Source organism: Exophiala bonariae, assembly GCF_035927105.1.
Source record: "Exophiala bonariae strain CCFEE 5792 chromosome Unknown scaffold_7, whole genome shotgun sequence".
Classification (NCBI taxonomy): Eukaryota; Fungi; Ascomycota; class Eurotiomycetes; order Chaetothyriales; family Herpotrichiellaceae; genus Exophiala; species Exophiala bonariae.
The window spans coordinates 351,000-366,318 of NW_027042482.1; the positions used below are offsets into that span (position 1 = coordinate 351,000).

General features: G+C 47.2%; 2 protein-coding genes across 2 annotated transcripts; both read right to left on the minus strand.

Moving 5' to 3' along the window:
• Positions 1-130: 130 nt before the first annotated feature.
• LTR84_012148 (uncharacterized protein) lies at positions 131-11,605 on the minus strand (the record flags this gene model as incomplete). The annotated part of the gene is made up of 2 exons (XM_064855672.1): positions 131-11,478; positions 11,539-11,605. The coding sequence occupies 2 exons, from the start codon at positions 11,603-11,605 to the stop codon at positions 131-133; spliced, it is 11,415 nt and encodes a 3,804-aa protein (XP_064708332.1).
• A 788-nt stretch (positions 11,606-12,393) lies between these two features.
• Positions 12,394-15,112, minus strand: LTR84_012149 (uncharacterized protein; the record flags this gene model as incomplete). The annotated part of the gene is made up of 6 exons (XM_064855673.1): positions 12,394-12,660; positions 12,883-13,186; positions 13,237-13,364; positions 13,411-13,581; positions 13,634-14,971; positions 15,089-15,112. 6 exons carry the CDS (start codon positions 15,110-15,112, stop codon positions 12,394-12,396), a joined length of 2,232 nt encoding a protein of 743 aa, XP_064708333.1.
• Positions 15,113-15,319: the final 207 nt, after the last annotated feature.

Genomic DNA, 15,319 nt, shown 5'->3' on the forward strand with positions numbered 1-15,319 from the left:
TCGTCAATCCCAGTCCTTCCCATAACTGATAGCTTCCAATTGAACGCCATGCTCGCCGAGTAAACAAATCATTCTCATCCGCCCAATCTGGTCAGATGCTCTCCATCCAAATTAACATCGCCACTCCATCTTACAACCAAGGCATCCACAACCCGTCCATAGCACTCAGTTTCATGGGATCTGTAGCTCTACTGACAAGATCCACGACATTCTGGCACGCTGGAAGAACACCTGCCACACCCGCTGCCTCAGGGGTATTACCCACACTCCCTTGAGTCTTCGCCAGCGTCAGGGCTCTGCGCACGACGAAGTCGGCGTTCTGCGAAACCAGCTCCCGGAGATGCTGACCCTCCATCTTGGATTCGCTACTCGAATGTGACCGCCCGGCTGCCCAGTTGTACATCTCATCGCGGACGAAAATGCTGAGCTGCTGCTCCATTTCGTAGCCTTGGTCTTGTTCGGCGAGGCAGCGTGCGATCGCCATCAAAGAGGCGGTGAAGATGCCCTCAATGGCGAGGGGGCCGATCAGTGTTTGAAGATTTGGTGTCAAGCGGCAGGGAACTGCTTCTGGGTTGAAAAAGTAGGCTTTGGCGGAATTGAGGTTGGGAAGGAGATCACTTGCCCAGATATCGCCTGTGGCTCGAGAAATTGCGATCTTGCTGGGATATCGTGCAGACATGTGCATGATATAAGTCATGAATGTCGTCGCTGCGAATTGATACGCGAATTGTCGGCGGAATAACCAAAAGTCCGCAAAATTGGGGTAAATCGCTTGGAAGTAGTGGAGGGCAACCGTGCTTGGTAACCAGCGTTCTTTTATTGTGTTGAAGATTTCGGTCTTCATGACAGCAAGTTGTTCAGACGATCTTGGCGAAGACTTCTGTTGCTCGGCAATGGCTCGTGATTTCTCGAGGAGGAACATCATGGGATCATCGCGTGACATACCAGGCACTTTGCGAACGTAGTCTTCGTACACGGATTGCAAAGTGATGTAAGAGGAATCATCCTGTACTAGGCGAATGTAAGGGGCAATCGGGACAAACATCGGAAGATGGAAGTACAGATTGCGACGGCGTGATTCTTTTCGTTTGGCCAACGTCTGATTGAAAATTCGAAACAATTGCACAATCCGCTCTTCTCGGCGGACTTTACCTCCAGTTGGATGCTGCACTGCGAAAGGATGCAGCGAACCATCGTGGCCACGAATAGTCAGTCTCCTATGACATATACTGTTGCCACGGACAACCTCAACGGTAGGCATAAAGCGTTCGATGCGAACAAAATCAGTGTTCTTGTCTTTGTGTTGTTGATATTGTCCTGGTACTTCAATGGAATCATCAAACTTCAAGAACTTGAACTCGCTCAGATGATGACTATAGCTCTCGAGAGGATTCCATTGTTGCTTGTGGTCCAGTTTCTGTTCGAATTTATCTCGCCATCGTCTCAACTTGTGGATGTATTCATACATGGTTGGTCTTTGCTGTACGAAATCAGCTTCGAAGGATTTGCGGATGTGAGCTGGGAGCACAGATGTCACAAAGCGGGCGATATTGGCTTCTGTTGACTGTGGCAATTTAGAGCCTTCAGCATAGTTGATGGGAGCTCTGCTGATGTATGCCAAACCATCATTCAAAAGTGCAACAATAAGACGGTGAGCATCCTCGTCTGGTGGACATTTGAAGTGCTTGGATAATTGATCGGTCATTGTCTCCATACTAAGGGCGAGCAATGGGAAAGCGGTCTTCAATCCAGCCATGATCTCATCAGTATGGTCCCAAGGCTTCTTGGGTTCTTCGACTTTTTCAACTTCGGTCCCGTTGGTTTGAGTTTCTCCGTTGGCCTCTTGCTTGGGTTTAGGTGACGAGCTTTCCTTTGCTGGTGTTTCACCATTAGCTGTGCCTGGTCGAGAGCCACCTTCAGCCTTTTCTTGCTTGGCTTGTTGTTGTCGCTTTTGATTTTCGAACTGCTTTTTCTTGGTAAGAAATTCTTCCCGTGTTGCCCGTAGATGATAGAAGAGCGCTTGAGGGAATGCTTTGGCGATTTTGGCGAGCACTGATTTGGCAAGTAATGCTTCTTTGTGCTCGAGACTTCCCAATAGTTGAGGAACGAAGGTGGTCCAATACCAGATTGGAGTTTCCCCTTTGAAATCTTCGAATGCCTTTGCAATATGTCCTTCATCATCGTCCAGGCTGAGGAGCCATAGCACACGGCTAAGCATTTTTCGGGATTTGGCACTCTTATAGAGCCCCGCTGCCTCAAGGTAGCAACTAACTGCGTTACTGGCAGCTTCGATATTGACTGGATTCTCTTTGAACTTGCGATCAGAGTACTGACCCCATTCAGCCCATGCTTTCGGTAAGCGCAGATCATAATACAATGCGACACCGAAAGCTTCATTCGCCTCTTCTGCATGTTGAAGTTTGGCCAAGAACATACCCTTGAGGGTGTAGAATTCAGCCTTTTGTTGGGCACCAAAATAGTTGAGGTTGGTGTTGTTAATCACATCCAAACCATTATTGAGCTCTGATTTGTTTTGATAGTGACATTTGGCTTGCTCCCTCAATTTGAGGAAAGCTTCTTGGATCTCGATATTGGGTAATGTGTAGATTTTCCCAAGTTGATTGATGCAAACTTCCGGCATTTGGTGTTTTCTGGCTACATGAGCAAACTTGTTGATTATCCAAGCAGTCTCATGGTAGCCACGGAAAGCATAGGAGTTGTTGCCGACGTTGTTTCCACCTTGAGGTAGCAGCGGCAGATACGTCGAATTGACAAGTTGGAATACATGCTGACGCCATGTGACCAGGTCCTGCCAAGCATTGATATCATCCCAAATATTCGGAAGGCGGTCTCGCCAGGCTTGCAGTAAGAGCTTGACTTCTTGTGATTTATTGTCGAGGTTGCGCTCATTCGTGCCCATCAGACTGTCGCAAATCACACTAGCATCATGCAATTCAACCAGCTGTTGGAAGTTTTGCAAAATTGGTATGTGCGCGTTGGTGATTCGTTTAGGAAGTTGATGCCATTTGCGGATTGAAAGTTGGATAGCCTCATCACAAACATGCTGGAACTCTGCGCGAGAAACTTGCTTCGAGTTGTACCGCAGAAGCGCCATAAAGGCTTGGAAGAAAGTCCGTCTCGGTGTTGGTGCATCAGAAACTGATTTGATCATACCGTCCAATTGATTTCGGTTTTCATCCCCAGACCATGCTTCATAGTTTCTCCATGCAGATTCCAGAAGGAGATCGCTGAAGTTTTCGTGCTTGGCGAATTCACCAAGAATATCCCATTGCTGTAGCTTCTGAGCGCAAATCATCCAATGGTCTTCCCACAGAAAATATTCTCCTTGTGAGAAAGGAACGACACCGGTTCTGGCTTTGACTTGCGCCAATTCCCACAGCTGCTGGGCCTTATCCCAGATACCATGCTGCTCGTAGGAAAGGGCCGCATTCGTTTCCATGAATTTACATCTTCGCCTCCAGGTCCCGTAAAATAGGTCATCTTCTTGTAGACCGGCATAGACTTCAACAAGCGCATCAAGATTGCTCTCTCGTACTTGTGGAGTATCGATCAGAGGGTCGACTGTGGATTCTTCAAGCGAGATGAGAGCAGTATACCAGGCGTCATAAGTTTTACTCAAGAATTTCATCACATGAGGTGGAACCTTGAATCTAGGTCTGGCTCGTACAGCACCCTCGAGTAAGGCTTGGACAACATTAGGCCGCAAGTTGAGTTGCCTCTGATGATATTCACGGGTCAGAAGTGTGACCATACCCTTTTCGAGATCAAGCCGTTCGTCTCTGTTGAGAGCCGACCAACACAATGGGAAAAGCTTGACCCAGACGTCATAGGCCACTGAATCGTCTATGTGCTGCAACTGGGTGATAGGATCGAGTAAATCGCGCACCTTGACTTCTTCGATATCTTGATTGAAGCGACGCTGTGCCACGACCAAGGATTCAAGACTGTCCTCAATCATAAGATCATCCTTTCGTTGGTCAGGATTCACCAATGTCGCACTGAACAGTTGTGAAACCGGAGCCATCCTGATATCTTCTGGGTGTAAGCGAGCTGGCATGGACATTTCTACCGAGCCCATGATGAGGTGGGAGGCCTGTTTGAGCCAAAATGAATCGGCTAGAGTATCCCAATTTTGCAGAGTCAAGACATAGTTAAGTCGATAGCTTGCTGTCTTGGACAGTGCACGATTGAAGATACTCATAAATCGGTTTCGCATTTCCACATCTTTCGCACGAGTTCCTATCAGGAAAGCATGTTCCAAACGAACTGTCAGCTCGGTTCTTGTAACAGTGGGATCCTCATAGATCTTGATAACCAACTCAAGGAAACGTTCCAACAAGTTCTGAGTTGGCCACTTCTCAAATATGAGCATCTTGTGAAGTACAGCAGTCTTCTCCTTGAGTGTCGGCCACGCTTCATTCGAATTGAAGACCCATTTCTCCACCATGTCAAGCACTTTACTGCACATCTCGACATTGAAAGATTTCTCAACCAAGGATGCGAGTACACTCAAGAACGGCCGACGTTGCTCGTTGAGTTCACCCATTCGAGAAGACAGAATATCGATCGTCTTCTTAATGAGATCAACACCAAGAGCAAATTCATAAGGGTCCATGAGCGGTTCACCAAGTCGCCAACCCTGTGGCGGAGGTCCAGGAGGAATAACATAAGCATTGATGTGCTCTTTCGCCAGCTTTTGTTGCAGGGCTTTCATTGCTCCTGCAATGTGATCGTCAACATCGCTCGGACGTACCAGGGATAGTGTCCATAGGTTGTTGATACCAGAAGTGTAATTTCCAGAGGAGAGTGCTTCGCCTATCATGACTTTCGAGAATCTGGTAGGAAAGTCTGAGGGTGAAGGGTCAAGCTCCATGGCATCTTCGTCCTCGGTTTTCTGTTTTGGAATAGCCTCTAGGATCTGTCGAACGAGAGGGGATTGCTTGGAAGTTTCATCGGTAACAACGTGCAAGCAGTCTTGAATTTCTGGATCCTCCATTTTCAAGGACTTCTCCAGGAGTTTCTGAATCTCCTCCATGTGGTTGGCAATCCACTCGTGCGATTTGATGCCCACTAATATGCGCATAACTTGCAGGGCATTGACCATACAGGTGAGCTGTTTGTCATCCGCTTTATCGGCTTTCTCTCCAGCAAGGATAGGGAGTAAGAGCTTCTCGTAAAGACCGACATCGACATCGGCCCACAAGTTCGGAGCCAGTAGCTCGCGTAGCAACTGCACAGCCTTCTTACACATGTCATTGGATTGGGCTTGTTGCTGGGCCTTTTGCATTGTCTTAGTTTTGAGCTCGGCAGCTGGTACTGGATATCTCTCAGGCAAGGTTGTAATGAAGTTAATCATGTATTTGACTACCAATGTTCGCTGATCAATGGGAATCAGATATTCGGCTCTGTCTTTGACAGCTGGTGGTGCCAAAGCCTGTGTCCCATTCGAGTCTCGCTTTTTGGAGGGCGTCAGATCTGCTGTGGATTGAGAGGGTGAAACAGCTGAGACTCTGCGTGTTTCCCATTGTTGGATCAACGAGATCAGAGCGAGAGCGAGCCGCTTACTCTCATTTGACGGATTTGGTGGAGGCGCGATCTTGTGTAGCATTGTGATCATCGTGGGGATGAAGAACTCTCGTGATTCGTAAAACAAGTCTGGTTGACGTACGATGAAATTGAATATGCTTTGCACTTGTTGAAGATTGCCTGTTTCTTCATTCAAGATCTTGCGTGGTAATCGAGCCCAATGTGGAGAACGTTTATCACCAGGTGTACTAGTAGGCGCATTCATTCTGACCGGTAGGACTGGAGCAAGAACTTCGAGAGCCTGAGTCACCAAAGCTTTGCCTTCGTTTTGATGGGCTTTCAACAGCTGGTTATAGATTTGAACAGCAATCTTAGGCGGAGTTTCATAGGATCGAATGAAGTAGCAGATAAGGACGTAAGCCGCATACTTGTTGATAACGTCCTCAAGTTTGATATGACCCCACGAGTATTTGATGATATCCTTCCGATCTTCGGAAACAGCATCTTTGTGATACTTGAGAACGAAAGCAGACAATTGAAGTGCTTCCATACGGGAATGATCAACACCGGGTAGGGCAGATTCCTCACTGACATCTGGAGAAGCCGATTTCCAAAGTCGCTCCAAAAAGAGATGGAAAAGTTTGCTGTCTGCAAGACTACCGGCCTTGTTGTCTTCCTGGCGGTTGTTTTGTATGTCTCTGGCCATGGTAGGATTAACCACATTGTGCAGTAAGAAAGTTTTGACTTTCTGTGACTCAGATTTATGCGAATAAATCTCCAAGCATTTCTCGATAATGTTGAATCGACGTTCGACGGATTCATCAGTAATAATGGAATCGAAGAGGTATTTGGTCAACTTCAAAGGTGCTTTGATAGTGCCCTGTGAAGCGGAGGAAAACACTTCCATCATGAAAGTTACATCTTCTGGTGAAGAAACAAGGTAGTGTGTCACAATGTCCATGATCTGGTCTCCTGTTTGCTCTGCGCGCAATCTCTGTGATGGTTGTAGTTGATCCTTCCTCAAACGTTGCTCCAGCTCTTGCCCAGCAGCCAATATTTTGAGTCGAAGTTGCTCTTGGTCTTTGAGCCAATTCTTCGCCGTATCGAAAGAACAAATGGAGTGGACAACATAAATGCCATTGATAGCTGCTGTGTGCCTTTCTTGTTCACCTTCAACGTCGAACGCGGCTTTTATCAATGCTTCAGTGTCATTCACCACAGCTTCCCGTAATGAACCACTGGATTCTGATGCCAGTATTTGTCCGAAGAATCGACCATATTTTTCCTCATGTAAACGTGACTGGAAAAATGACCATGCCTCCTTGGGATATTTGTCTAGATACAGGATCAACGGGTGACGAAAGGGACTTGCGATAGTGCGTCGAAGTTTGACCTCTAAGTCGAGTACACCATTCACAAGGTCTGTCATGAAGCTAGTAGCTGCAGGGGGTAGCAAGTGGAAGATGTTGAAAATTGCTGTCACGATCTTCATCTGAGGACTTTGTTCCACCAGTCCGAATGAAACTTTCTGGAGCAAAGAGTCTTCTGCAATTATCTTCATATGTTCCAGCAGACGAGCACCAATCTCGACCTTAAAGTAGCTCGTCAGTAAGGTCAATAATCGTGCGAGACCTTCCAAGCCCGCCACTGTCAGGCGTTTCGAATCCTGCAGATTCATTAAAATGGGTCGTAAACCATTCTGGAGCAGGTCCTTGGGCAATTTCGTTGTCTGAACAAGCACATCCTTTAAGCCTGCATTGGCAGCCTCGATAATTTCGGGTGACTTCGAGTAAAGCAGTTTGAAGAAAACCGTGATAATCCTCGCACGACTTGTATTCTGTGGTCCGGTTGCAAACTCCGGTAAGCTCATGGCTATGGACAATAGCTTCAAACAAGAAACCCTCAGGTTGACAATCAACTGGGCATTATTAAATTCGTCTGGTTTCGGGTGAAGTATTTCTGCATCGGCATCGGCAAGAGCGAGTGATTCCATCATCAAACGATTCAACTGATCGTTCAGAGGTACGAAATCGTTCCCAAGGCCCAAACAATAAGTTATCGCGTCAATGAAACCTGTTTGAGATAAGAAAGGTAGAGCTCGAAGTGGTTTATTGAAGATTGGTTGTAGTAGACGTTCCTTGACAGGTGAGAGTATTTCGTGCACCTCAACACCGACCATTTCTGCCATTATTGAGAAGGCATGCTGTGCTGTGTCTCGCGCATTCTTGTTCATGTGAGAAAGTTCAAGGCTGAAGGTGGCAGAAAGCTTGTGAATGGCACTGGTCTCTACTGTGAGCATTTCCTTCGTGCTTCCGCTCAACACTTTGCGAAGAATGTATTCCAGGTTTTCTTGGGCAGTGATTCTGGTGCTTGCAGGAACCTCCTGAGGTGTATCTTTGATGACGTACAGTAGTGACTTGGTGATATCAAGATACTTACTTCCCAAGAATGCGTTTCCAAGATTCAACTTGGTCACCAGGATCTTGATTCCCAATGTCGCACCAGATTTGGTAAACCATTCGAGTTCACGACATCTATGGCAGAATGTTTGGGTGATATGCGAAAAGAAGGGGAGACCAGCCGCCTTGCCTTCGCTGCCGAAGATCGTGCGAGCGGTCTCAAGTACAGTAATCAATGAGGCTTCTGCTGCTTCCCGGATGATGATATTGTCAGACGACAGACAATCGCAGAGAACGTCAGCTAATATGCGAGAGCTGAGATGGACGGCTCCCTCTCCCCCGTGAACATCAAATTCTTTTGTCTTTCGACCTGCGTCGCAAAGAGCTTGTCCAAGCTCAATGAGGGTGAAATGTCGGGAAAAGTTGCCAATAAAAGCTTCTGCCTGGGACTTGAGATCCGGTACTGTCGTTGCAGTGAAGCAAGCCTTGAGCAGTTTCTTCAGGTTTTCTTCCTGTTCTCGTTTTTTCTGCACTGATTTCCCAAGGTCGTTATCTTCTAACATATCTGCATACGTAGCGAAACGACGAGCCATGAGATCGTTAGCCTCTAACCGGAGCAAAGCTGCCAGATCATCGGGTAGCTGATCACTCCCAATGAAAAGTTTCACTTGATTGCTGATAAGCTTGAAAGATTGTTGCTTGTAATAAGAATCCAGAGATTTGGAAGTCGCAGACTTGGCCGTCTCCGAGAGCTTTGAGATAGCAAGATCAACTCCGGTGTCAAGAGGAAATGCTCTGTCACGATTTGTCTCAGTGAGCCTGATATCGAAACTGGGCTCATCATCAGTGTATCGACGGTATGATAATTGATGAGGATGGTTTAAGAACTTGCGGTTCCGACCCCCAAGTTTTCCCAGTATTCGCATTGTGGTATGAGAATGGAAGTGCTGATAAGGCTGAGGCTTCAAGTGCTCGAACAAAGCGGTCATAAGATCATCCATGATCGGGGCCATGATCGGGTCAAGGTAGTCTGCAGTTAGATTGTCCACACACAGTTCCAACGTGCGCAGTCCTTGACCGACCAAATCTGGTCCTGCTCGAAGAGCAACGACCAAAGGCTTCATGAGATGGTTGAGATGAGGCAGCAAGTGACTGAGTCTAGCAGGGACTGTGAGGGTCAACTCAACATAGAGATCTCTGTCATGAGGATCTCTGGCTCCTTGAAGAAGATGATTGAAGGTTTCCAACAGCATTTCGAGAAGAGGAAGTATCTCCTTATACAATAGTTCGAATCGACCTCCTCCAATACTCCTAAACAGCGATCGGAGAAGAATGAAATAGTGAATGGGTTTCTCTGCCGTCACTGACAATTGAACGCACTGCGTGATGATCTTCGTAATATGTGGTAGGAGGACTTGCTCGTTATGTGATGAGAACAATGTGACCGCCATGAAGGACAACTTGAACATCCTCAACAGGATTGACGAACGCACAATGTCAGAGGATCCGACTTCGGGCAATTTGTCCATCAGATATTGCAACACCATTCCGGCGAATGCTGGTGAGGTGGCTTCACTGGCGAGGAAAAATTGTGGTAGGTGAAGAAGTGCTGTATGTTCAAACATCAGATCGTGTAGATATGGTATCTCTGCTTGAAAGACTTCATGGAATGTGGCTGGATCAATGCAATGAAAGACGGTACCAAAGCTTTCCAGAAGCTCCTTCTCATCCCTCGTCATCTGAGCCATTGAATGGCTAGCCATGAAGTCCACTGGTGAGGTGTATTGCAAATCAGTTGGCAGATTTTCCGCGCTGTAGTAACGAAATACTCGAGCGCCCTCATGGAAAAGCTTTGTGACGACCCGAGTCTCCTCCGCGTTGTAACCAAAAGAAACTTCGGCCCAATTCAGCGGAATGTTGGTTTGATCAATGCCGAGGCCTGGAGGATTGCAAGTTTTGAGCTGGTAGAACATGTTCTTGAGGCCGTTCACCAGATTCTTGAACAAGAACTTGTTATCATTCACGGGATCGGCACCTCGTTCCCGTGGATTTGAAGTTTTGATAGGTGTTGCATTGAAGATGTCGACTTCATCCCAGTCAGGAATCTGATCCTTGTCATCCATGTATGTCTCAGGTTGAGCTTCTTTGGACTTGTCTCCATATTGTTTGCTGAGTTTGACGGCGTTCTTGTATTGATAATTCATGGTAGCAAATTTATCGCCTATAGCATCAAGAATCATGATCAGGAAATACCGCGCGTCTTCCTTGTTTTCAAGTTTTGTGATACTCTCGGCCATATTGAGGAGTAATTTGGCGCTCATGGTTTGGAAACTGGTGCCAGGAAAATTGTCGTGCAAGTTTTTCGTATAGACTTCGATCGTGCGTCGAATTTGATCTCGGTGTAGCGAATCTCTGACATGGTGTATCAAGTCTGCAAGCATACTATACGCCAGGGGTCTCATGGTCTCATAAACCGTCAGTCCATCGCCGATCAGAATTCGTTCATCGAGCAATTCGTCAATCTTGTTAAGAAAGATTTTGCGATAATTGAAATTGATAATATGGCGAATGGCGACCAACAGTTCCTTGCGTGCACCAGATTTCTCCCGGGGGCAGTCCTTGAGCAAGCGAACCACAACACTTGGTAGGGTTGGTAAAAAATCAGTCAATTGATTGGCGTAGACCCTGAGCAAATAAGCCAAGAAACTCATCGTTTTGACCTGAGCTGTTATAAAATCACCAAAGGCAGCTCTGTTCTTGATCTCTTTACTAACACCCGTAAAGATGGTCTTGTTTGCTTCGGCCTCTGCATGTGCCTTTTCTTGAGCCTTTGCCTGCAGAAGTAGAATGCTCTTGATGGAAGGGACAAATTTCTTGACGTTCGCGGCGACAGAACTTCGATGTGCTTGAAAGATTGAAACCACGATTATTGGACATTCTGACAAGACTTTGAACGACTGCATTCCTTTGGCGAGTGGTACATGCTCTTTCTTTTCGTTTCCTGGGTCTGAGACAGTAGTATTAGGAGAGCCTGGACGAGGCGACTGAAGAGTTCCACCAGGGGGGTTTGGTGTTGAAGATGCCGGCTGATGATGGCTCGTGGGAGAGTCAAACGTATCCTTGACCACCTGGTCCATCATTTCGAACATTTCTTGGATGAGATCGAGGAATGGCTGAACTTTGGAGGCTGTGGCAGTTGCTTGATGTCGCTCCAAGTCCATGATGGTCTTCAAACAGAGGACTGCGTTATCTTCATTTTCCACGCGCACCAACTCCATCAACGTGTCTACCATATCGAGCGCATATGGTTCCACTTCGGCGGGTGCATGTTGAAGCCGATGGATTATTTCTAGGATCTGATTTCGGAGTATTTGCTCCGGGGAAGTAGGCGAGAAATCTGGCTTTCCCTCCAGAATCTTCTTGAATACTGGCCATAATCTCGACAGGAACTTCGCATAAGTTGGAGGAGGTGTACAGAGGCTCTCGATCGAATCGCGAAGATCAGTGGCAACATTGGATTTCGTGCGAGTGTCTGAAACATTGTCATGGTCAGTTCAGTGTGGAAAAAAAGGATAGATTTGTCGAAACGAACCGATTTTTGGATCCGTGAGCCTTGCGACATAGAGGTCAATCTTTTGAGATGCATCGGTGGAAGCCATCCTCTAGAGAGGCTTCCAGTCGGCCCCAGATTCCACCGCAGTGAGGAATATTAATTGCGCACCAGTAAGCATGGGCGACTTTAGAAATGGGAGACGAAGAGGCCCATTTGTCGAAACGCGGAGGAGAAATTCGTGAAGGAATGAATGAATGGACGCGAGAATGAAGAGGGAAGTCTCCGCCGATGTAGAAGTTGGTATCGATCGAATAAGTATGTCCGAAGGTAGAAGTGAAAAGAAAGACCACAACTACAGAGGAGCACCGTTGTGGCAGCCCAATTATCTGGTGGACTTGAGGAATATTAGTAGAAGTCAATTGTATGCAGCCGGGGGCTTTGTAGAGAGTTGGAGATGGACTGAAATCGCGTGGGACATGGCTCTGCGAAATCCATGTGGAGCCTGGATTTAATGGACCAATAAGAAGCAAAGTCACGTGTGTCAGTGCCTTCCTGCGCGACCAATCGATATGAAGCAAGCCTTCGGAAACGGAAAAACTAGATCCCGCTTCCTATCTCGTTCCTTGCGATACTTAATTGAGTCAATAATGGTAAACTCGAACTCTCTGGGAAGACGAGACCCAAATCAAGTGTGATTAGTCTCTGTATTACGCATTCTCACTACATGAGCAAACAGCAGGCTTTTCACAATTGTGAACATCCCAATCAAATACTGGCGTGTGACCCGCCGAGCGAGCCATTTTGGTCCTACCCTCGTACAAGTTGAAATCGACTCTTTATCCCGCATTGCTCATATCTTCATTCAGAAGCTGATGTCATCTGCTGCCTCTCACTCTAGTTTCGACCAATATCCTCAAAAGCCAACGCGGAATCTATCGTGCCACAGAAGCCCTTTCCGAGAGCCTCTCGAGCTTCGCCGAGCTCGAAATACACAAAATTTTCAAACTCACGCTTGCTTGTGATGCTGGGACTGGTCTTGGTCGTTGCCGCCACCCACAGTTCCCCCCGATATCTCAGTGTTGAGATTTTCCACTGCCATGGCGCTGCAGGTGGGGCATTACTACTCGATGTGAATCGCCCGAAGAATGGGCTCGATGTCTCCTGGTTTTACCATCCGAACCACTGCTGTTGCTAGCCTTATGAGACTTTGCTTGTCCATGCGAATCTGCTCGCCGCCTCTGGAAACTCCAAGGTTTTGTTAGACAGTGTTTTCCCAACGTCACTAAAATGATGAGATAATGTCTTAGCCAGTCGAAGGATGGAGATGAAACATGGTAATCTTTTCAATCACCCATTACCTATAAGAACATGGAAGTTACTTACCGATGTTGTCTTGGTAGATGCCGATTCATCATGAAGTTTGAGTGCATCCAACCTCTCTTGGTTGTCTTGTGTTGCATCTGGTTCTGATTCCTCCTCGATCGGGGCCGCTTCAGGCGGGGCGGCCACTCCAGTTTTCAGCTTCTTTGCTGACTCGGCGAGTTTATCCCATTTGGCTTGACGTGCCTTCTCACGTTGAGGCGCACTGTTCTGCAACTCGTTATAGTCGTGGGAGCACTCATCGAATAATTGAGGATTGATTTCCATGAAGAGTTTCATCGCATTGTACACCATCCCATGGATCGTTCTGTCCAAGAAGTCAGTCTCACGTTGAAATGTATTGGTGCTTGTGCATACCGATTCCAATGACCCTTGGAATTCTCGTACAGCGGTGCAAACATTATGGGAAGAATGGTCTCCACATTGTCACTGACGAGGTTACAGAAATATTCGTTGTTCCAGAAATACAGTGCTCGTTCAGCCACCTAACTTGGGTCAGTGAAGTCGTGGGCTCGAGGGAAACAATCGTACCTGAAAGTGAGGGCTGGCCACTGATTTTGCCAGTTGGTTGAAAAGTGGTTCCTGCACCTTTGCAAACTCTTGAGGATCCATGACCTCGAAAATATCTTCCACTTCGTTCAGGAACATGACCTCTTTGGTGCTGTTGGTCTTGGGCCAGTATCTAAGTAGTCCTAGAACCACCTACATGGGATTGTCAGCCTTTTTGAACAGTTGAACGGTCGAAGTTCCTTACCTCCTCTGTCAACGCCGCATCCTTTTCGAGAAACTGAACTATGCAATAGGCCAGCTGTGGATGGTACATGCTGAGACTCTTTGCCTTGTGAAGAGGTAGAAGGACTCGAGTCAGGAACAGCTTGTGTTCTTCCTTCAATGGCAACGCGAAGCCATTGATGATCGAACCCAAGATTTCGAGAAGTTCCGCAATGCCGTTGAATCTTTCCGTCTCGTAGACAAATTGGAAGAAAACATTGTTGATGGACCTCCGGATGTATGACCGAAGATTCAAAAATTTGCCATAAATTCGATGAAGAGTAGTTTTGAGAAAATCCCTCTCTCTCGGATCTTCGGAGTCAAATAGTTCGAGTAACTGTAGGACGAAGTGATGATCGATGTATGCTTTAGCAATGTTGGTGTTGAAGTCTTGACTCTCGATGAAGCGTAAGAAGAACTCATAGACAACTTGAATATGGGGCCAAGCCACCTCCAAGACCGGCTCGTCCTCCTCAGGATCGAAAGCCTCGCCCTGAGGATTGACAGGGGGTGGGACAGGTCGAAACAAGTTCTTGCTGAACATCTCTACCACTTTGGGATACATTGGTTCGGTGATGACTGATCGGTTGTTGGCGACATAATCAAGTAGCTCATGTAAAGCCAATCTTTTGATCTCTTTCGACTTCATGTCGGCAGTCTGGTCGTTGAAATCAAATATGATATTGCACTGATCAATCTTCTGCATAAAAAGTTCTTGTCTTCGGTTCGGTGGAACTTCGTGAAATCCGGGAAGTTTCTCAAGCTCGCGTGCTCTCTGATCCGAAACATCGAAGCGAGAGGAGTGCTGTCTCTTGGGAGTTCTGAGGCCTTCTGGTACATCTTTCGGTGTGGTTTGTAGTCGATCGAACAGGAGTGATTTTTGACCGGCCTTAGGAGGCGCAAGGTCACCAGGCATGGTTTCTGTCGCACCAGGAGCCGGCATGTGAGGATTATTACTCGGACTGATGATAACGCTGGGAGCAATGTGGGCTCCTTGTCGCCCAGGGGTCCCAGTGCTGCCCGATCCATGGCCCGGGGCTTGTTGCAAAAAATGCTGTGCTATACTCCCAGGTCCAGTCGCGTTTCCACCATGATGTGTACCCGCGTGATTTCCTGGTGCACTATCATTGTTGTTTTTACTGCGGATGTCGTTGACGTTCGTGGAAGAGGAGCTTGGGGTAGCGGCGTTGGAGCTATTGGGAGATCTAGAATCACCACCAACGGCCGTGGTTGAAGCAGAGAGGGGAGAGGCGGTGCCGGAATTCGAATCCTTCTTCTTGGAAGACTTATTGGAGTCTTTGGCTCGCGATAGCTGCTCGTGCTATAAATTAGTGAGTTGGAGTGTATGATTTGACCAACAGGAAGGTTTGTGGTTGTGAGTGGGCAGGCGGGGGTTGAAACAGTGTCGAGGAGCGACCTGGCTGGAGATTGTACATACCACTCTTTGCCTAAAGCCCTTCATGTTGACGGAGACACGTTCGAGTTTTCATTCACTCTCTAAAGAAATGGGTGGCAGAGAGAGGCGCCGCCTTGTCGACGAGAGAAACCGGATGTCCACCTTATTGCATTCGAGTCAAAGTGGTTATAGGGCTGCGAAAGTTGGTTGAGGAGTAGGCGGAAGAGGGTGAAAGATGGAGAGGATGATTGATGGACGGGTGCGAGAAGGATC